Source organism: Mustela erminea, chromosome 18, assembly GCF_009829155.1.
Source record: "Mustela erminea isolate mMusErm1 chromosome 18, mMusErm1.Pri, whole genome shotgun sequence".
NCBI lineage: Eukaryota > Metazoa > Chordata > Mammalia > Carnivora > Mustelidae > Mustela > Mustela erminea.
Genome location: NC_045631.1, coordinates 5,831,710 through 5,855,129, shown reverse-complemented (window position 1 = coordinate 5,855,129; position 23,420 = coordinate 5,831,710). Strand labels below are relative to the sequence as shown.

Below are 23,420 nucleotides of genomic sequence, written 5' to 3'. Positions count from 1 at the left end.
TAAATTAATCTAATCTATATATTAACGATCTACATTTCTATGGATGAATCTTGAAAACTCTGCTGAATTAAAAATGCTATGGGATTTAGATGCAGGATAATTTCATTTATGTAAACTTTAAGAATACAGAAAGCAATACTAAGTGTTATTTCGGGAAAGATATGTATGTCGAAAGCCTAAATGAAGCAGTTGAAGGAGATACTCGCTTCAAGGTAGAGTTTAGATCTGTAAAGCGAAAGGGGGTGTAGGATGGGGGCTTCCATTGTATCTATGATTTAAAGAGGAAATATGACAACGTGCTCATTGGACGTGTTGGGAACACTGTGATTCCCCTAGAAGAGTCTGCAAGTTTGAAATACTACACAATTTTAAAGAAGCAAAAGCTATTTTAAGAAGGTAGAAAAAGATGAGCAAATTAAACAAAATACACAGAAAACTGGAAAGAGTGATCAGAATGAAAAACCTTTTAAACAAAAACAATACAGAAAATTAATGCAACTGAAAGCTGCCTCACTGAAAGATAAAAAACTGAAAAATCTCTAGCCAGACTCACCAGGAAAAAATAGAAAAGATGCAAATTACCTATTAAAATTTTGCCAATTAATTTGACCATTCAGAGGAAAGGGACAAATTTCTTCAGAGAAACAAACTACCAAATTTCACTCCAAAAGCAACGTAACTTGAATAGAACTCTATCTTTGAAAGAAATTGAGTTTGTAGTTAAAAATCTCCCCACAAAGAAAACTCCAAATTGAAATGGCTTCATTGGTGAATTCTACCAAACATTTACAGAAGGAATAATACCAATTCTGCATAAAGTCTCTCAGAAAATGCAAATGAGGGAGTATTTTCCAACTCATTCTGTCCAGGCACTGATACGAAAGCCAAACAAAAACATCGTAAGGAAACTACAGCTCAGTATCTCTCAAGAACAGATAGAAAACTTCCTAATAAGGGTGTCTGGCTGCCATCGTCAGTAGAGTGCACAACTCTTGAACACAGAGTCCTGAGTTCAAGCCCTACACTAGGTATGGAGCCTACTTAAAATAAATAAATAACTTTTAGGGGGCGGAGTCAAGATGGCGGAGAAGTAGCAGGCTGAGACTACTTCAGCTGGCCAGAGATCAGCTAGATAGCTTATCTAAAGATTGCAAACACCTGAAAATCCATCGGCAGATCGAAGAGAAGAAGAACAGCAATTCCGGAAACAGAAAAACAACCACTTTCTGAAAGGTAGGACCGGCGGAGAAGTGAATCCAAAGCGACGGGAAGATAGACCCCGGGGGGAGGGGCCGGCTCCCGGCAAGCAGCAGAGCAACGGAGCACAAAATCAGGACTTTTAAAAGTCTGTTCCGCTGAGGGACATCGCTCCAGAAACTATACCGGGGCGAAGCCGACGCGGGCTCAGCGTGGCCTCAGGTCCTGCAGGGTCACAGAAGGATCGGGGGTGTCTGAGTGTCGCAGAGCTTGCGGGTATTGGAACGGGAAAGCCGGCTACAGAGACAGAGCCAACAGTAAGCTCACAGCTCGGTGTTACCTTGAACTGGTCGCAGGCTCGGAGAGCTCGGAGCGCGGCTGGAGGTCAGGCAGACGGGAGTAACTGGGCGCTGTTCTCTGAGGGCGCACCCTGGGCTCTCGGCTCCTCCAGGCTGGAGACCAGGAGGCCGCCATTTGTATTCCCGTCCTCCGGAACTCTACGGAAAGCGCTCAGGGAACAAAAGCTCCTGAAAGCAAACCCGAGCGGATTACTCACCCCGGCCCCTGTTAAGGGCGGTGCAATTCCGCCTGGGGAAAAGACACTTGAGAATCACTACACCAGGCCCCTCCCCAAGAAGATCAACAAGAAATCCAGCCGAGACCAAGGTCACCTACCAAGGAGTGCGGTTTCAATACCAAGGAGAGCAGCAGAATTCCAGAGGAGAAAGCAAAGCACGGAACTAATGGCTATTTCCCTGTGATTTTTTTTAGTCTTGCAGTTAATTTGATTTTTTTCTTTTTCATTTTTTGTTTTTTTTTTCTCGCCTTCTGGTAAATTTTTTTTTTTAACTTTTACCTTTTTCTTTTTTAACGTTTTTTAACTAGTTTATCCAATATATATATATTTTCTTTTTTATATTTTTCTTATTTGTTTTCTTTTTTTAATTCTTTTCTTTTCTTTTTTTTTCTTTTTTCCTTTTTGAACCTCTTTTTATCCCCTTTCTACCCCCTCACGATTTGGGATCTCTTCTAATTTGGTTAAAGCATATTTTCCTGGTGTTGTTGCCACCCTTTTAGTATTTTACTTGCTCCTTCACATACTCTTATCTGGACAGAATGACAAGACGGAAAAATTCAACACAAAAAAAAGAACAAGAGGCAGTACCGAAGGCTAGGGACCTAATCAATACAGACATTGGTAATATGTCAGATCTAGAGTTCAGAATGACAATTCTCAAGGTTCGAGCCGGGCTCGAAAAAGGCATGGAAGATATTAGAGAAACCCTCTCGAGAGATAGAAAAGCCCTTTCTGGAGAAATAAAAGAACTAAAATCTAACCAAGTTGAAATCAAAAAAGCTATTAATGAGGTGCAATCAAAAATGGAGGCTCTCACTGCTAGGATAAATGAGGCAGAAGAAAGAATTAGTGATATAGAAGACCAAATGACAGAGAATAAAGAAGCTGAGCAAAAGAGGGACAAACAGCTACTGGACCACGAGGGGAGAATTCGAGAGATAAGTGACACCATAAGATGAAACAACATTAGAATAATTGGGATTCCAAAAGAAGAAGAAAGAGAGAGGGGAGCAGAAGGTATACTGGAGAGAATTATTGGGGAGAATTTCCCCAATATGGCAAAGGGAACGAGCATCAAAATTCAGGAGGTTCAGAGAACGCCCCTCAAAATCAATAAGAATAGGCCCACACCCCGACACCTAATAGTAAAATTTACAAGTCTCAGTGACAAAGAGAAAATCCTGAAAGCAGCCCGGGAAAAGAAGTCTGTAACATACAATGGTAAAAATATTGGATTGGCTGACTTATCCACAGAGACCTGGCAGGCCAGAAAGAGCTGGCATGATATTTTCAGAGCACTAAATGAGAAAAACATGCAGCCAAGAATACTATATCCAGCTAGGCTATCATTGAAAATAGAAGGAGAGATTAAAAGCTTCCAGGACAAACAAAAACTGAAAGAATTTGCAAACACCAAACCAGCTCTACAGGAAATATTGAAAGGGGTCCTCTAAGCAAAGAGAGAGCCTACAAGTGGTAGATCAGAAAGGAACAGAGACCATATACAGTAACAGTCACCTTACAGGCAATACAATGGCACTAAATTCATATCTCTCAATAGTTACCCTGAATGTTAATGGGCTAAATGCCCCTGTCAAAAGACACAGGGTATCAGAATGGATAAAAAAACAAAACCCATCTATATGTTGCCTCCAAGAAACTCATTTTAAGCCCGAAGACACCTCCAGATTTAAAGTGAGGGGGTGGAAAAGAATTTACCATGCTAATGGACATCAGAAGAAAGCAGGAGTGGCAATCCTTATATCAGATCAATTAGATTTTAAGCCAAAGACTATAATAAGAGATGAGAAAGGACACTATATCATACTCAAAGGGTCTGTCCAACAAGAAGATTTAACAATTTTAAATATCTATGCCCCCAACGTGGGAGCAGCCAACTATATAAACCAATTAATAACAAAATCAAAGAAACACATCAACAATAATACAATAATAGTAGGGGACTTTAACACTCCCCTCACTGAAATGGACAGATCATCCAAGCAAAAGATCAGCAAGGAAATAAAGGCCTTAAACAACACACTGGACCAAATGGACATCACAGATATATTCAGAACATTTCATCCCAAAGCAACAGAATACACATTCTTCTCTAGTGCACATGGAACATTCTACAGAATAGATCACATCCTTGGTCCTAAATCAGGACTCAATCGGTATCAAAAGATTGGGATCATTCCCTGCATATTTTCAGACCACAATGCTCTAAAGCTAGAACTCAACCACAAAAGGAAGTTTGAAAAGAACCCAAATACATGGAGACTAAACAGCATCCTTCTAAAGAATGAATGGGTCAACCGGGAAATTAAAGAAGAATTGAAAAAAATCATGGAAACAAATGATAATGAAAATACAACAGTTCAAAATCTGTGGAACACAACAAAGGCAGTCCTGAGAGGAAAATATATAGCGGTACAAGCCTTTCTCAAGAAACAAGAAAGGTCTCAGGTACACAACCTAACCCTACACCTAAAGGAGCTGGAGAAAGAACAAGAAAGAAACCCTAAGCCAAGCAGGAGAAGAGAAATCATAAAGATCAGAGCAGAAATCAATGAAATAGAAACCAAAAAGACAATAGAGCAAATCAACGAAACTAGGAGCTGGTTCTTTGAAAGAATTAATAAAATTGATAAACCCCTGGCCAGACTTATCAAAAAGAAAAGAGAAAGGACCCAAATAAATAAAATCATAAATGAAAGAGGAGAGATCACAACCAACACCAAAGAAATACAAACTATTATAAGAACATACTATGAGCAACTCTATGCCAACAAATTTGACAATCTGGAAGAAATGGATGCATTCCTAGAAACATATAAACTACCACAACTGAACCAGGAAGAAGTAGAAAGCCTGAACAGACCCATAACCAGTAAGGAGATTGAAACAGTCATTAAAAATCTCCAAACAAACAAAAGCCCAGGGCCAGACGGCTTCCCAGGGGAATTCTACCAAACATTTAAAGAAGAACTAATTCCTATTCTCCTGAAACTGTTCCAAAAAATAGAAATGGAAGGAAAACTTCCAAACTCATTTTATGAGGCCAGCATCACCTTGATCCCAAAACCAGACAAGGATCCCATCAAAAAAGAGAGCTATAGACCAATATCCTTGATGAACACAGATGCAAAAATTCTCACCAAAATACTAGCCAATAGGATTCAACAGTACATTAAAAGGATTATTCACCACGACCAAGTGGGATTTATTCCAGGGCTGCAAGGTTGGTTCAACATCCGCAAATCAGTCAATGTGATACAACACATTAATAAAAGAAAGAACAAGAACCATATGATACTCTCAATAGATGCTAAAAAAGCATTTGACAAAGTACAGCATCCCTTCCTGATCAAAACTCTTCAAAGTGTAGGGATAGAGGGCACATACCTCAGTATCATCAAAGCCATCTATGAAAAACCCACCGCAAATATCATTCTCAATGGAGAAAAACTGAAAGCTTTTCCGCTAAGGTCAAAACACGGCAGGGATGTCCATTATCACCACTGCTATTCAACATAGTACTAGAGGTCCTAGCCTCAGCAATCAGACAACAAAAGGAAATTAAAGGCATCCAAATCGGCAAAGAAGAAGTCAAATTATCACTCTTCGCAGATGATATGATACTATATGTGGAAAACCCAAAAGACTCCACTCCAAAACTGCTAGAACTTATACAGGAATTCAGTAAAGTGTCAGGATATAAAATCAATGCACAGAAATCAGTTGCATTTCTCTACATCAACAGTAAGACAGAAGAAAGAGAAATTAAGGAGTCAATCCCATTTACAATTGCACCCAAAACCATAAGATACCTAGGAATAAACCTAACCAAAGAGGCAAAGAATCTATACTCAGAAAACTATAAAGTACTCTTGAAAGAAATTGAGGAGGACACAAAGAAATGGAAAAATGTTCCATGCTCCTGGACTGGAAGAATAAATATTGGGAAAATGTCTATGCTACCTAAAGCAATCTACACATTTAATGCAATTCCTATCAAAGTACCATCCATCTTTTTCAAAGAAATGGAACAAATAATTCTAAAATTTATATGGAACCAGAAAAGACCTCGAATAGCCAAAGGGATATTGAAAAAGAAAGCCAACGTTGGTGGCATCACAATTCCGGACTTCAAGCTCTATTACAAAGCTGTCATCATCAAGACAGCATGGTACTGGCACAAAAACAGACACACAGATCAATGGAACAGAATGGAGAGCCCAGAAATAGACCCTCAACTCTACAGTCAACTAATCTTCGACAAAGCAGGAAAGAATGTCCAATGGAAAAAAGACAGCCTCTTCAATAAATGGTGCTGGGAAAATTGGACAGCCACATGCAGAAAAATGAAACTGGACCATTTCCTTACACCACACACAAAAATAGACTCAAAATGGATGAAGGACCTCAATGTGCGAAAGGAATCCATCAAAATCCTTGAGGAGAACACAGGCAGCAACCTCTTCGACCTCAGCCGCAGCAACACCTTCCTAGGAACAACGCCAAAGGCAAGGGAAGCAAGGGCAAAAATGAACTATTGGGATTTCATCAAGCTCAAAAGCTTTTCCACAGCAAAGGAAACAGTTAACAAAATCAAAAGACAACTGACAGAATGGGAGAAGATATTTGCAAATGACATATCGGATAAAGGAGTAGTGTCCAGAATCTATAGAGAACTTAGCAAACTCAACACCCAAAGAACAAATAATCCAATCAAGAAATGGGCAGAGGACATGAACAGACATTTCTGCAAAGAAGACATCCAGATGGCCAACAGACACATGAAAAAGTGCTCCATATCACTCGGCATCAGGGAAATACAAATCAAAACCACAATGAGATATCACCTCACACCAGTTAGAATGGCTAAAATCAACAAGTCAGGAAATGACAGATGCTGGCGAGGATGCGGAGAAAGGGGAATCCTCCTACACTGTTGGTGGGAATGCAAGCTGGTGCAGCCACTCTGGAAAACAGCATGGAGGTTCCTCAAAATGTTGAAAATAGAACTGCCCTATGACCCAGCAATTGCACTATTGGGTATTTACCCTAAAGATACAAACGTAGTGATCCAAAGGGGCACGTGCACCCGAATGCTTATAGCAGCAATGTCCACAATAGCCAAACTATGGCAAGAACCTAGATGTCCATCAACAGATGAATGGATCAAGAAGATGTGGTATATATACACAATGGAATACTATGCAGCCATCAAAAGAAATGAAATCTTGCCATTTGCGACAACATGGATGGAACTAGAGCATATCATGCTTAGTGAAATAAGTCAAGCGGAGAAAGACAACTATCATATGATCTCCCTGATATGAGGAAGTGGTGATGCAACATGGGGGCTTAAGTGGGTAGGAGAAGAATCAATTAAACAAGATGGGATTGGGAGGGAGACAAACCATAAGTGACTCTTAATCTCACAAAACAAACTGAGGGTTGCTGGGGGGAGGGGGTTTGGGAGAAGGGGGTGGGATTATGGACATTGGGGAGGGTATGTGCTTTGGTGAGTGCTGTGAAGTGTGTAAACCTGGTGATTCACAGACTGTACCCCTGGGGATAAAAATATATGTTTTTAAAAAATAAAAAATTTATAAATAAATAAATAATTTTTTAAAATTTTTAAAGAACTTCTCAATAAAATTTTAGCACATTTAATCCAACAATATATTAAAAAGGTAATACATCATAATCACGTGGATTGATCCCAGAAATGCAAGGTTGGTTTAACATAAGAAAAGCAGTATGTGTAACTTATAATATGAAAAAAAGAGTTTCTTTAACATCATATAATCACCTTAAAGATGTGGAAGAAGACTGAGAAAAAAATCTAACATCTATTCCTGATTAAAAAAAGAAAAATAATCTCAGCAAATTAGAAATAGAAGGGCATTTCTTCAATCTGATAAAGAACATTTATGAAAATCCTATCGCTAACATCGTCCTTCCCAGTAAAAGCCTGAATTCTTTCTCCCTAAGATCAGAAATAAGACAAGGATGGGCACTGTCACAGTACCTGAGGACTAGAAGACCCAGCCAGCACAATAAGGCAAGACATAAATAAATGGAACCCAAACTGAAAGAGGACGTGAACTCTCTTTACTCACAGACAACATGATAATCTACAATTTGATGGAATCTACAAAAAGCTACCAGAACTCAGAAGGGAGTTTACCAAGGTTACAGTACATAAGATTAAAAAAAATCAATTTGTATTTATATTAGTCACAAAACACGAGGAGACAAATTTCTTTAAAATATCATTTATTAAAGCACCAAAAATATTTAAAAACTTATGGATAAATTCAATCAAAAAAAAAAGTGAAAGTCCTATACAGTGAAAGCTATAAAATATTGCTGAGAAAGATTAAAGAAATGTTAATGAATCAAGCAAAAAAAATACCGATACTCTTCCAATGTCCTCCAGATTCAGCCTAAGCCCAACCCAAATCCCAGGGACTATGTTTTGTCGAAACTGACAAGCATATTCCAAAATTCATACAGAATTGGAAAAACAGGGGCACATGGGTGGCTCAGTCAGTTAAGCATCCAACTCTTAATCTCAGGTCACGGCTTGATCTCACAGTTGTTGAGTTCAAGTCCTGCATTAGGTTCTATACCCAGTGTCAAAACAAAACAAAACAAAGAGAAAAAACCTTAAAGAGCCAAAACAACTTTAAAAGGAATCAAGTTTAAAAACCAGCACTACCTGATGTTAAGACTAGCGGAAGGTCACGACAGTTTGGAACTGTTACAAAGAAGAACAAACAGGTCAATGGAAGAGACCAGACAGTCCAGAAACAGACCTACACATGGGACAACCGACTTCTGACACAAGTGCAAAGGATACCCACAGGACAAAAGTAAACATCAATCCATACCTTCCACCACATAAAAATTAACTCCAAATGGATGATAAATATAAGTGTGATACCTGAATTTATAAAACTGCTATAAGAAAACGTAAGAGAAAATCCGACTGTGAGTTAAGGAAAGATTCCTTAGATACAACACCAAGAACACATTTAAAAAAACAAACAAATTTGCCTACAATAGCATTAAGAACCTTCATTTCCCCCCCCCCAAAAAAAAGGAGGGGGGGGATGCTGTTAAGAGTATAATGAATGGGATGCCTGGGTGGCTCAGTTGGTTAAGTGTCTGCCTTCGGCTCGGGTCATGATCCTGGCGTCCTAGGATCGAGTCCCACATTGGGCTCCTTGCTCGGCAGGGAGCCTGCTTCTCCCTCTGCCACTCTGCCTGCCTCTCTGTCTGCCGGTGCTCGCTCACCCTCTCGTTCTGACAAATAAATAAATAAATTTTTTTTTTAAAAAAAAAGAGTATAATGGATAAGGCACAGGTCAGACATCTGATAATAAACCTATATCCAGAATAGATTCTTTTTTTTTTTTAACTCTCAAGGGGTTCAGTCAGTTAAATGTCTGACTCTTGGTTTTGGCTCTAGTCATGATCTCAGGGTTGTGAGATCAAACCCCACGTCGGGCTCCTTGCTGAGCAGAGTCTACTGGAGACTCTCCCTCCCTCTCCCTCCACCCCTTTGCCCCTGTGCATGGGCTGTCTCTCTCAAATAAACAAGTCTTTAGGAATATAAATAATAAAAATTAAAAAATAAAAATTCCCAAAACTCAGGAACAAACAAAAAAATAAGTTTTTTAAGAGGAACTTCATCAGACAAGACATATGGTTAGTAAACAAGCCCATGAAAAGCTTTCAACAACACTAGCCATTAAAGAAACACAAATGTATTGGTGCCTGCGTGGCCCAGGGATAAGCAGCCAACTCTTGATGTGGACTCAGGTCATAATCTCGGAGTCCTGGAATCAAGCCCCTTGTGGGGCTCCTTGCTGAGCAGGAAACATCTTCTTTCTCTCTCCTTCTACCCTGCCCCTCCCCGACCCCACTGCTTACTATCTATCATATGAGTGTACATGTTTGCTCGCTCTCAGATAAATCAACCTTGGGGCACCTGGGTGGCTCAGTCAGTTAAGGGTCTGCCTTCAGCTCAGGTCATGATCCCAGGGTTCTGGGATGGAGCCCCACGTCAGGCTCCCCTCTGAGCGGGGAGTCTGCCCCCCCAACCACGGCTCATGCACGTGCACAGTCTCAAATAAATAAAATCTTTAAAAAAATTTTTTTTATCTTAAAAATTAAATTCCAGGGTACACTAATTACAATGGCTAAAAATTAAAAAGACCATCCCAAGTGTTGGGATACTGTGAAGCAAGAGAAGTCTCTTACATTACTGGTGAAGGTTGAAGACAGTACAACTACTTTGGAAAACAAGTTTCACAATGTTAAACATTTACCTACCAGGTGAGGCAGCCGTCCCACTCCCAGGTATGTACCTGAGGGAACTGAGAGAACACATCCGCCACAGACTTGCACTTACACTTACAGCAGCGTTATTTGTACCAGATAACAGAACAGAGACCTCTGAAAGTCCCTTAGCCCTTGAGGGAGAAACCCACCTCCAGCATACCCCCACCACAGAGTACTGCTTCCACAACTCAGCAGTGTAAGTGACCAAGCTGCTGACACCCGCCACATCCATCACGCAGAGTAAGGAAGAAAAAACATACATACTGTAGGATTCCATTTACATGAAATTCTAGAAAATGCACATTCATCTCTAGCGGCAGAAAGCAGCCCAGCGGCAGCAGAAGGGACGTGTGTATGACTTGCAGGGCACAAGGAAACGTGTGAGTGGTGGAAAGGTCCACATCCTGCTTACAGCAATAGTCCCACAGGTGTACACGCTTGTTCACACACCTGAAACTGTACGCTCTAAATATGTGCATTTTGTCGTATGTTGATTTCACCGCCCTAAGGCCGTGCAAGGGGGAAGGAAAGGAAAGAACATGAGCAGGATCAGGGATAGAAAGGGAGGAGAGCACTCAAGTCAGCTAATTATCAATGCCTTTCATACAATCCAACGATCTTCTATAACCAGAAGTTACTCAGAATAGCATTTCCCTCACTAGAATTTCTCCAGGCTCAAAAGATACTTGAAGTAAGGGTTTCGTGCTTTTAAATTCTGAAAATGTACATACTGAAGGACATGTTTTTAAGTGATTCTAGGTTGCAGTGTTGGTAAGATAAATGGAAGGGGCAGACGCTGGTGCCAGTTACAGGCTAGAAGATATGTTTATGGTCAAGATCTTTGTTTTCCTGTCCACAAAGTCTGACCAGGAGTTTAGAAACCTGTGCAGTTAGGTGTCGTAGTAATTTCTCTATGTCAAATCCAAGTTGTACTTCGGACTTTTTAACTTGAGTTCAGTTCCACTGCAGAAAGAAGTGTAAAGGGCTGGACACAATGGCAAAAAAGCCAGCTTCCAGACTCGGTATTAAGTATGATTCAATCACTGCTCTGAGGAAAGCTATGAAACCTGCATTGGCTCGATTATCACCCAATGGAAAGACTGATCCCTAGAGGAGCAGCCAGAAGAAGAAAACAGACATCCCACAAGTCCTTGAGTGACAGCTGACTGAACCAAACCACAAACTGATGTCTTACGGGCATACAAATTACAAAGTGAAATGTTCTGGAAGGTTCCTCACAGTGACAGGCATTAAAGGCCATTTGTCCTCCTCACAGCGGTGGTTAAGAATTCCAGACTGCATACGCTCACTTCTGCTCTTTCCTTTCATAAACCCAGAATCGTAGGTTTATTATTAGAACTGAAGGTCAGGTCACCAAAAAGATCTTTTGAAGTGATCAACCTCAAAAGAAAAATGTTTCTCTAGACCCTTATTAAATTTGTTTAGTATTTTTAACCTTTGTAACCACAGGAAACACACTCTGCCTGTGCATTCTTCTCTAAAGGTACACTTTTAGCTTCTAAACTCAATTTTTTTTTTTTTTTTTTAATTCAGAAAGGACATATTACTCTTGGGGCACGGGTGTGGGGGGTTCATGTTCAGCCTATCTGAGCATTTTGTGACTTTATACAACTTAACTGTATAGTTCCACAGCCTTCATCTGATCACACTCAAGAACTGTAGCAATGTTAAAAAGTAGATTTTTTTTTTTTTTAATGAAGCTGAAAGTTTCTCATCCCCAGACCACTTGTTCTGTAACAGAAAGAACAGTGAGACTTTTGTCCCTGAAGTCCCATCTCCGCCACTTACTGGCTGTGTGATTCCCATCGAACCTCTGCCTCCTCTCTGGAGAAGGGGGATGAGGCCCCCGAATGTCCTGAGGCTGTTACAAACAGAACTTGTAAGACGACTACAGAACACCCAACAGATGTTTTTGCTTACGGTGGCCTATCTCAACTCCCTTCGACCTCCCTGAGACAGTTACACTGCGCTTTGCCCAGCTTCTCATAAGGAACGATGAGGAGATGCGACTCCAAGCTTGCTGCGTTGTTTCCAACACTTTGCATCCTGCAGATCACTTACTCTGCCTTCTTTTCATGAAATCAGACTTCTACACTGTGTGGGCTAGGGCCATACGTCTAAATGTTGCTTAAAGGGATGATGAAACAATGCCCCTGAGAAACAGGCTGCGCATCCACACTCTATGGAGGGAACCCCCCGCGAGAGGCAGGGACTACAACGCTGGAAAAGCTGGCTGAAACTCTAGAAGAGCGGAAAGTCTAGTCCAGGCCCTAAGCCACTACAGCTCTGCATAAGATCCGAAGAGTAAAACAGCCAGAGGATTTAGTGATTATAAAGACTAAACTCATGGTTTGGGGGAAGAAGGGAGGAGGAGATGGCAAGATCTCTGTGCAACACGAAGAAAGTTCCAGATGTGTGATGTTACAAACAGCACGGAATTATGGACTATTAGGTCCAGGGTTCCCTCAATACATGACTGTCTACTGTCCCAGCGCACTACAGGTACTGCAGTGTTGAGGTTCACAAATCAGGTGTACCTGGTCACAGACACAGATATTCGAGTCATAAAAGTACAAGGACAGAGTAGGAAGAAACTATAGGAGTCTAGAATTAACATTAATTAATTAGTGACTCAGCAAAGCAATGGATGCCTCTACCTACTAGAGTCACCCATTAAGAAGACAGAAAAACAAATTAATAAAAACATAGGGACTGAGCGGTAAATTCGTTGACTAATCTCAAACGTTGTCTCCAATGACAATACTTCATAGATTTCTAGTCAGTGTGACAGCCAGTCCTATCTTACAACACAGTATTTTTTAAGTCAGTACCTACAACAAAACCCCCAAAGCTAAATACATACACACCTGGTGATCCAGTCCCAAAAAGAAGGGAGAAGGGCTCTCACCAGCTCGCGAGGACCCCACCAGCACAATCCTACCATTTTCACAATGAGAATGGTATTTTATAAAGAGCATTAAAAGTGCTTCAGGGTTCATTTAGCTGAAATCCTTCTGACCTAACTAAGTATCCCAAGTGTACCAGGACTGTCCTGACACCATAAAGTGTCTGATTCAGGCCCAGCACCAGCTCCGCCCGCTGCCCTAACTCCCTTTCCTGCTTCAGGCAGTGGGACGACTGGAAGAGAGGACGTGGGTTTGACAGCTGGAGGCAGAAGGGACGAGCTATGCCAGGACACAGAATAACCAGAGGCCAAAAAGAAGACACATGACCCCAAGACCATGCAGTTTCTTTCTTTCTTTATTTTTTTTTTTAAATATTATTTACTTACTTATTTGAGAGAGAGAGCAAGAGAGGGGGCAGGAGCAGGAAGGAGAGGGAGAAGCACACTCCCGGCTGAGCAGGGAGCCCCAAGTGGGGCTTGATCCCAGGACCCTGAGCTCACGACCTGGGCCAAAGGCAGACATTTAACCAACTGAACCACCCAGGTGTCCCGACCACACAGTTTCTACAGCAAAATCTGGATGAGAAGATTGGCTAAGAGAATGTCTACTATACTTGTGAATTTCCTCATGGGCTGTACTGAGGGAGAGTAAATGCTTACATTAAATGCAGATACAGCTGATGGCAGAAATAAATAAGTTTTTAAAAGGGTGGTGGGGGCAACACTGAGGGAGTTCAGAGCTGAGAGAGCAAGCCCAACCTATGGCAAAGGGTTAACATCCAGAAGGCAGCTCATTTGTCAGGTTCTTAAAGAACAGAAACTATGGGGCGCCTGGGTTGCTCAGTGGGTTAAGCCTCTGCCTTTGGCTATGGTCATGATCTCCGGGTCCTGAGATGGAGCCCCACATCGGGCTCTCTGCTTGGCGGGGAGCCTGCTTCCCTCTCTCTCTCTGCCTGCCTCTCTGCCTACTTGTGATCTCTCTGTCAAAATAAAAAATTAGTTTATTAAAAAAAAAAAAAAAAGAACAGAAACTATAAGAAAGGAACAGCCATAAATATGTATTTAAAAAGTACGAGATCCACCCCTTAACTAAGGAACAATGAATGCTAGAAATGAACATGTATATTTTCATGAATTATATGCTAAATTACTGAGGAATCAGCTTATTGCTGATGTATGGCAATTAACTGGAGATCAGAATCTAAGCCTGCCATCCTCTTATTTATTCCAATTAGATATTTATTCATCAGCTAAACCCCCCAAATTATTTATTCCTACCTCTCTGAAGAGTGCACCATAAAACTGAACAATGTACGGGCAATCACTACTCCGCATTACTACATCCAAATCCATAAGAAGTTGTTTTTGTTCTTTTTCATCCACTGTTGACCGAATTCTCTGGAAAAGAATGACAAAAGATGTCACAAAAACATAAAACAACTTTAGAAACCTGAGAAAAACCACTACCACCACAAGACTGAAAAGTTCTAAGCAAACATCATAAATACTAACCAGACATAAAAATTATCATCTTCCTTAGACTTTACAAGAACAATTTTTATAACAGAAAAACAAAATAGCACTTGGGATTTTTTTTTTTTTTTTTTAACAAAATAGCACTTGGGAATTCTTTAAAGGACACAGGGCTTTTTAACCACAAGCATCCAGGGATGACGTTGGAAGTTATGTAACGAAGTTTGTAGGCAGTGAAAACTAACCCTCACATGCAAATACAAAGAAAAGCATTAGGAGCTGTACTTAAACAGTTTTCATTTGCATAATGAGCTTCACAGATACCTTGATTATATGGCGTCTAGGTATTCAAAGCAAGAAAGGGCCTCCTCACTCCCTGGCAGCCTTACCCCCTAGCATCCTCATTCGTTAGAGATGCAAAACGATCCAGAACAGGTCACCATGGGGTCAGTGTAGGTGCAGCACACAGACGACGTTCCCAGCCTCCCAGATCCTACGCTGGAATTCTCCCCTCCACCACACTGTCTACAGGTTAAGAACAAAAAGTTCTACCTGACTCCCTACCCGCTGGGTCAGAAAGGAGCACAGTAGGAACATATGAAAGAAAACCTACAAAGGAGGAGACAGAAGGCTGTCTGTCTGTCTGTTCCTACACCGATGAGGCCCTCTTCTCTGTACACGGTAGACCTGGGCCATATCCCTAACCCACCTGCACAACTTCTCGGCACACTTCTAAAAGACTGCCTCCAAAACCAGTGCCCCCACCACCCACTGCCCACCCAGGAACAGCAGGGTACACGGAGACATTCAGAGGGACAGTTCCCGCTGCACGAGAGAGAGATATGAAGAATCAAGTTCAGAAAACGTAAAACATGAATAACAAAGTTATAGTTTCACATGGAGGCATGCAGACAACTTTTTTCTCATAAAAAAAGTTCACAATGTCACACCGCACCACTGTGTACGACATATAGTACATACTTACAAGGCAAGTTAGTATATCAAAAAATACATAAGGTGGCATTTTGTCTTCCAAAGACTTCAAGGTATCTGTCCTCAATGTTCTTGAAAGGGATGAAGGCAGTCAATTAAATTCTTGAGCCCATTTTACAGAAGAGAAGCCAGAGGCACAGAGAGATACAAAAGATGTATTCCATGTAACATGACAATAAGCAGTTGCAGAAGGAACAGAAGCAGGTTCTTTCATCTTCCTCTCTCCCTACTAAATGAGGAATTCCATATATTCCAAACACAAACACATTTAATTTTGCTATTTAAAATTTATAGAGTGCTAGCTATAGTACTTCATATCAAATAAAATTTACTAACTAGCATCCTCTTGTATACACTGATTTAAGACTTTAACACTGAATATCACTACCCAGACAAACAAGAAATAATAAATAAATAAAGAAGAAGAACAAAAAATAATGACAAAGTAAGACTAATACTTTTAAAATTAAGAAAAATTGCCTTCTTTGTCTCATTTCTGTATTTTCAGAGCTAGGAGATTAGTTATCTTTCTTTTAAATCAACATCAGGATAATGTCTGCTCAAAAAGTATATTTTTTGAAAGTCAAAATAGCCCAGAGATGTAATTTGTTATTAGTTCAAAACCATGACATCAATAATTTTGGTAAACATCTTAATTACATGTATTCCTGTTTTTAAAACAATAACACTGAAAGGATAGCTGTGAAAATACTAGTTTGGGAAGGCAATTTTTTAATAAAAACTTAACAATCTCATATACCTACATTTAAAAGACAGAGAGCTGGTAACTACAGAGAAATGGGGAAGAAAAAGGCAATGATCCTCTGAGGAAGATTTCCACCAACCAAAGAATTCTCACTATTAAAAGGTTTAAAACTTTTTTTTTTCTATTTTCACTTGTACAGATAGAGGGGTATGTATAAATATACTAACACTCACATGCCACAGGGCACTAGTATAAAAGATATCCTCTTTCCTAATTTGTTTCCCCAAACTGGTTATATGGTTTTCTAAACTTCCGCTTGTACAAATACTCATATTTCAACTACTGGAAAGCATATTACAGCCAAAACCTCAATTGTTACCATCCGTAACTGACTCTTGAGGACAATTTCTACGTACTGCAGGAGCTCCAGAAAGGGCGCGTGCTACTACGTGGACTGGAGGCCCGACTGAAGTCCCAGCATCGGACTGGCATCTACTTCTCAGTCCTGGGCCAGATTAGCATGAACAGGCATGTACAGGGTTCCTGGCACAGCTCAAACCTTTGAGCTCGTCAACACAGCAGTAAAATCTGTTCAGCTGTAAACTATTCTTTAATGCCACTAGTAGTACAAAACAGAGCACGGGGCTGCTGGATGGCTGACTGGTCTACCAGGAAACGGATTCCACTCTTGGATACCGGTCAAGAGATCATCATCTCTTCGTGCTCTCTGAACATCTGGTCCAAGGGACAGGCGGTGGGTAGAAGAAGTGCTGGTGGTACGGAGTCAGAATCATTTGGGGACGAGAAAGCAGAGCTAACTCTCCATTATACAGAAGTTTTAGGGTTATACTGCAACATGTATTCTATGTGAGTACTTAATGAAACAAACTGACTCAAAAGGCCTTAAAGGACTCAAAAAGGGGATTAGCCACAAGCACACAGCTACAATAGTGGTTGCTTCAAATTTGTTATTTTAACTCAATTAAGTCAATAAATGTTCAAGTTGGAGAATACATAATGATCAATGACTCAAATGAGAGAATTCTTAATAGTAAGACTCACGACTAGGAACGCTTCTCTAATGGAACAAAACGACGCATGTGGGTAAGATTTCTACCACTGGAAATAAGGAGAGCCAGGACTCTCTAATATTAAGAATAATCACCCAAGTTGGAATACATGAACAAGACACACTTCCCTTCCCTTTCTGACACTGTCCTTGGAACTCCCCTCTCCTTGCCAGATGAGATGCTACCTGACTCAGACTCGTATCATAAAGCCAATTAGATCTTCAAATTAAAGAGGGAAAAAGAACTTTCCTTAAGAGGGATGAAAATGGAAAATGGAAGCACAAAGGTGACATGAATTATATCTAAAAAATCTCTCACAATTAGAACGTTCAGAAAGCAATGTATTGGTAAATGTCTTGAATCACAGGAACCTTTTATTTATATCATAAATTTAAGAGTTAAGTAAGACTAATTGAGTTTGGAAAACCATTTTTTTTTCCTCATAAGGAATGGGGTTGGAAAGCGCACGTAAGACCACAAAATATTTAAGAAAATCATCTCAAGAACCATCAGTTTTTTTAAAAGTTTCATTTTTAACCAAATATCAGAACCCATTAAATTCACTAATTTTTTCACCGTGGAACTACTGAGCTCTTTTACTTGTCACTCCTTCATTAATCTAACTCCAACTTACATGCTCTCAGGACAAATTATACTTTTTGAAAATCAATCCACATTGCTTTTCCAGTAATAAAGTATTTTCAAATTAGCACAAGATTTACTTTATTTGGAACAAAATATAGAGAAAATACCTAAAATCAAAACAAGAATTACCACCCTATATTAGAAGCTGTTTTCCATAGTGAAGAAATCAATATACTTGAAGCTAAAAAAAAAAAAGTTGTTTTTAAAATTGTTGTCCAAATTTGTGTTCAAGGTTGTTTCATATTCCAAATAAGCAGCAGGAAAACACCAGCAAAAACAGCATGTAGCTACAGATCAGCAACATCACAATGATTCCAATGAAGTCCTCCAGAGACACAGAAAAAGGATAAACTGAATACTCAATTCTCTGTTTTCACGAGTGCTAGAGTTACACATGGCTCTTATCCATGTGTAAAAATTCAAATTAAAAGCCCAAGAGGGGCTGGGTAGTTCCATGTGTTGAGCATCCGACTCTTGGTTGCAGCTCCAGTCATGATCTCGGAGTCATGAGATCGAGCCCTGTGTCAGGCTTCACACTGGGTGTGGAACCTGCCTAAGATTCATTCTCCCTTACCCTCTGCCACTCCCACCTCCCATTTGCTATCTCTCTTTCAAAAAAAAAAGAGAAAGAAAGAAAGAAAGAAGAAAGAAAGAAAGAAAGAAATTAAAAAGTCTTGAAAATTTAAAAAATGTAGAAGTCCACAGAGCTTCCCTTCTCTAGAATAGCCAACCCAACTCACGCCATTGGCTGGAGCCATAAACTCCGATGCTCGAATTCCATACTGATTAAGTATGGAAATTTTAAAATTTATGGAAATTTAAAAATTTTAAGTTAGAAATTGTCCTCTTGCCCTGTCCTACCTTGTGCACAAAACACAACAACATCCACTCTGAGAATGGTCCAAATCACGCAGACGGATTTACCAAGAAGTGGCTAAAAGGTTGCTTTCCTTCTCTCTGCACAATGTGGCATCTGGAAGTCATTGGTAAATTTAAATGCTGGCAGCTTATACTTGGCCTTCATTTGGAATGCCTCAATGTTTAACAATTTAAATTGAAAGCATAAATACCCCTTCACTGATAGTGAGCCATATTTAAATGTGGCGTAGTTCTCGGTGGCCGCTGAATATACTGGGACCTTCACACTTAGATGAGGCTTGCACATTATCTCTAAACCCTGCCAACCTGCCCATCAGGAATGAATGGCTGGGGATAAAGCTAACATAAGTAGGAAGAACTTTCCAGTAGATTAAGACCCACTGTTCTAATGGAAAGGGATTATGGGAACTATTAAAACTACATTCACTGAAGGACTAGGATGGGAAGAGCAGCAGACACTATCAAAGAAACCATTTACTGTTTGTTTCTCTTCCTTTCCTAAATGGATTTTCAGGGGTCAGAAGAAACAGAGAGAACCGATAAAAGGAAAGAGTGTCACGATGACCCAATTGCTATTATGGGATAAGGCCAGGACGGCCCAACTGTGGCAAAGAGAAAAGGAAGAAAGGCTCAGAACACAATGGCTAAAGGACAAGCTGTAGAGGAAGCAAAAGAAGATAGGCCCAGGGGGGCAGGTCCTCAGAAGCAAGGAGCATTTTGCTTAGGTGCTAACTCAATACCCAGCTGCTAGTCTTACCACTCCTGCTGACTCCAAGTTCACCCTCACATCTCCGTGTCAGAGTTCCCAAAGATTTCTTAGTTGCTAGAGAGGCCAGGGATATACCAAAGCACTAGGGCTTGCCTTGAAATGACCCAGTCTGTCTCTGCCCGGGCCCTGGCGTGAGAACTTCTGACCCTCCCCGGTAACCCAGAGCTCTTCTTCCTACCAACTCAAGCTCTAAGAAAAGGTCAGACAGATGGCCAGCTCTATCTCTTGGACAATGTGGGTGTGGGGAAGGCCCTCTGGGTTATGTGATCTCATTCCTGCTCAGAGAAGGGGGAAAGAGCTCCTCATATGCTCGAAAGACTCAGAATAAGGCGAGACTGATGACAAGTCATAGAAGCTCTTGGTTAAAAACAGCAGCGCCACAATGTGTGTGACAGATGTCAGATCCCAGGATCGGATCATTCCAGGCAAGAAAGATGCAAGTCATCTGCAAACAGACAGGAAGTCAGAGGAAGAACTAAGGAAGAACTGAGGTGTCCAGGAACAAACTTGAGAGAGGCAGACTTGAAAACAGCAACATAGTCAAAGAAACTTGAAAAAATATCTACTAATTTGAACTGATATTCTTGTTTTGTTTTTGTTTCGAAATGGAGAAAATATGTCGGGGGATGAGATGTGGGGGAACAGAAGGAATTAAAGTGGAAGGGCATGCCTGCTAGTCCCAGCAGACGAGATCTCTAAATTCTCACCAGTTCATGTCAGGTTTGTGTGGGGCTCAGAGGAGGGTCCAGAGTGCAGCATAGCAAGGTCGTGAGAGCGCAGTCGGTGACTCCACAGGCTCGCCATGCATGGTCAGCTTCAGCTACTCAGGGTACCTTACGAACAAGGTCCAAGTACCCAAAGTGAAAAGAGTTGTGGGTTCGCCAATGAGAATTCAGACCTGGATACAACGAGGTCCAGCAAGGTATGGGTTCGATCACCTTACCAGAAATCAGTGCGTGGCTTTAAAGACTATCTAGGCATTGATTAAGACAATTTGACATCCGATAAAATGATGCCAGCTATTAGGATTTTGACCCTCAGCATGGCAAGGTGTCCTTTTCAACTTGCCACCCACCCAAACTGGAGCACGGAAGGTATATCCTCTTCAGCAGAGCGGTGTGGGGTCTGCAATCACTGGCATGTAGCTAAAACTCACGTCCACGACTGGGGCTCATCCCTAAGTGTAAGCATCCATCGTCATCAAAGGTTACCGAAACATCAGGATTCTGTGCTTCAAGTAATTGCCAAACGTCTTGCCAGAGTGGTATGACAGCTAGAACCACCATTCCCAGGACAAGAATAAAACCTAAAGCTCCCTGGGTTCTACCAAGTGGACGTTGATAAATATCACCCATGCAGAAATCCTAGAACGGGTTCATGGGCAAACAGATCGCATGGGGTCTTAGGTGGAAAGCCTCTCCATAGCAACCATTTCATTTAAGATCAAACGATGAGGGGGCACCCGGGTGGCTCATTGGTTAAGTGTCCAACTCTTGATTTCACCTCAGGTCACAGTCTCAGGGTCATGGGATCAAGCCCCGCATCAGGCTCCAAGCTCAGTGGGCAGTCTGAGAGTCTCTCTTTCCCTCTCCCTCTGTCCCTCCCTCCTCTAAAACAAATAAATCTCTTAAAAAACCAAGTCAAAAGATGAAAAGAACAAGGATTATCTTAATTGAAACAGTTGTGACAATGACATTTTGAAAATGTGTCCTGTTCCTGTTATCTACAAACCCAAACCTGCCAAGCCAGGAAAGCACTCTGTTCCTGAAGCACCCCTTGCTAAAGAACACTCCTAAGGTTGGTGTCTGTGAATAAAATATGAAGGGAAGCCCACTGCCAGTGAGTAGGTGACTTCAGGCCAACCTAAATCAGTGATATGGGGGACAGGAGAGCAAGGATCTCGCATCAGATCCCCAAGTGCCTCAGTGGATCCTTACAAAAATGCTGCTTTCCCGGCAGAAATGTCCAGAAGTCAGTTCTAATGCAAAGGTGGAAAACCCCAGAAGCCACTGCAGCATATCCGTGTGCTGTGACCCCCTTCCTGGGGCTGCAGAAAACCTCGGGCATTCTTGTGCTCCTAAGTTCAAAACAGAGATGCCATAGCCCCTGCTACAGAGTTTCATGGCTCAGCCGCTAGAGTCTTCTAATGAGATCGCGTTCAGAAATGCCCACTCTCTCTGCCTCACAATGCCCTCACTAACGAGATCAAAACAGAGAGCAGCATTAGCTAAAACAGTTTAAAAAGCCAAGTATTAGGAATGCTGACCGTAGATGCAAAATTGGCTTTCCTCTCTAAGACTAACCAATATAAGTGTCTGCTAAATCAATTGTTTTAAATTATGAAAACATGTTTCTACTAAAGTAGGAAGAAAGAATACTAATGTTTAATTGCAAAATCACCCCAGGTCTTTAGAATCAATTTAATGAACTCTCAATTGTATCTTAATCAAATTAATTAATTAACAATAATACCCCCTATTCTCCTCACTGCGGATACTGAGACCTAATTAATGCCTAGTTCTACACAGGCTCTGTTACCCATCCCCCAAGAAATGGGGAGATCAGTTCCCAAAATATATGGGGTATTTATCATATCACGGGCAGAACCGCCTGAGGGCAAAGCTAATGGGACAAGTTACATGTGTCTTGATTAAAGATGGTATCATCGGGGTGCCTGGGTGGCTCAGTGGGTTAAGCCTCTGCCTTCGGCTCAGGTCATGATCTCAGAGTCCTTGGATCGAGCCCTAAGTCGGGCTCTCTGCTCGGCGGGGAGCCTGCTTCCCCCAACAACTCTCTGCCTGCCTCTTTGCCTACTTGTGATCTCTCTCTGTCAAATAAATAAATAAAATCTTTAAAAAAAAAAAAAAAGACGGTATCATCTTCTTCCTCTTTACTAATTATAGCATCTACCTACAAAGGGTACATTCTCAGCACTAAGATTTTGCAAGGCCTAAAAATCATATACGACAGATCATTACTTTGGTTCCCATGACACTAAAGTGAGATATGAGAGAGGAAATCTGATGTTTAACCAATTTCCAAGGCATGGCCATAAGACCACAATAACAAAAAGGACAGAAGATGTGCAGAAGGCATATCGGAAAGGGGTCAGATGATCCTCCTTCACAGTGAAATGTGATAAGGTTTTTCTCCAAATTACTCACTACATAGGCTGAGCCAGAGATCCCAGAGCTTTCCTCCGAGTTCATGTCCCAAGAGCTTCCAGTATGAGCAAGAGGGGGTTCCCATCTCCTATCCTGGCCAAAAAAGTACTATTTTGTCTCTATTATTTATTAGGGTCTCTCCACAATTCTGTTAACCGAAAGAAGCCATGGTGTAAAAATTCCGAGGAGCAAAAGAAACTTGTGCATACAAAGAGTTCAAACCTGACTACATGAGGGACCTGAGTTCAAAACCAAGGCTGATGGGAGGACAGCCACCGCTGTGTCCTTTGGATCTGCCCTCTCTGGGAAGGCCTCCACTTCACACTTCATCTGCAACACTGCAACATTCAAGCAACCTTAAGAAGAGCCCAAGAGCATGGCTCCACCCAGCATGGATTTCTTAATGAAGCCACATGATCCAGCCAGTCAAGTAAGAGCAGAAGGCACTGGAATCAAGCTTCAACTTAAAACCACAGAGCCATGACCTCTGCACCCACAAGCGATCTGGAATATCAGCACTAGCACTGCACCGTCTAAAACTCAACGACATTGCCTAAGCACTCCATACTCTCAGAAAGGAGCTTCTCCCATTTAAGGCCACTCCTGCCAACTCTCATTCTAGTGCTTTCAGAGCAGTGGGCAAGAACAATGTTTAAA

The 23,420-nt window shown here is 41.2% G+C and overlaps 1 protein-coding gene across 2 annotated transcripts in view; it reads right to left on the bottom strand.

Moving 5' to 3' along the window:
* MAP2K4 (mitogen-activated protein kinase kinase 4) overlaps positions 1–23,420 on the bottom strand; it is a 137,791-nt gene that overhangs the window by 41,973 nt on the left and 72,398 nt on the right. For both annotated transcript variants that reach the window (XM_032319842.1, XM_032319843.1), the window contains one exon: positions 14,343–14,462. In XM_032319842.1, coding sequence (XP_032175733.1) covers positions 14,343–14,462 — 120 coding nt within the window. The remainder of the gene's footprint in view (positions 1–14,342; positions 14,463–23,420) is intronic.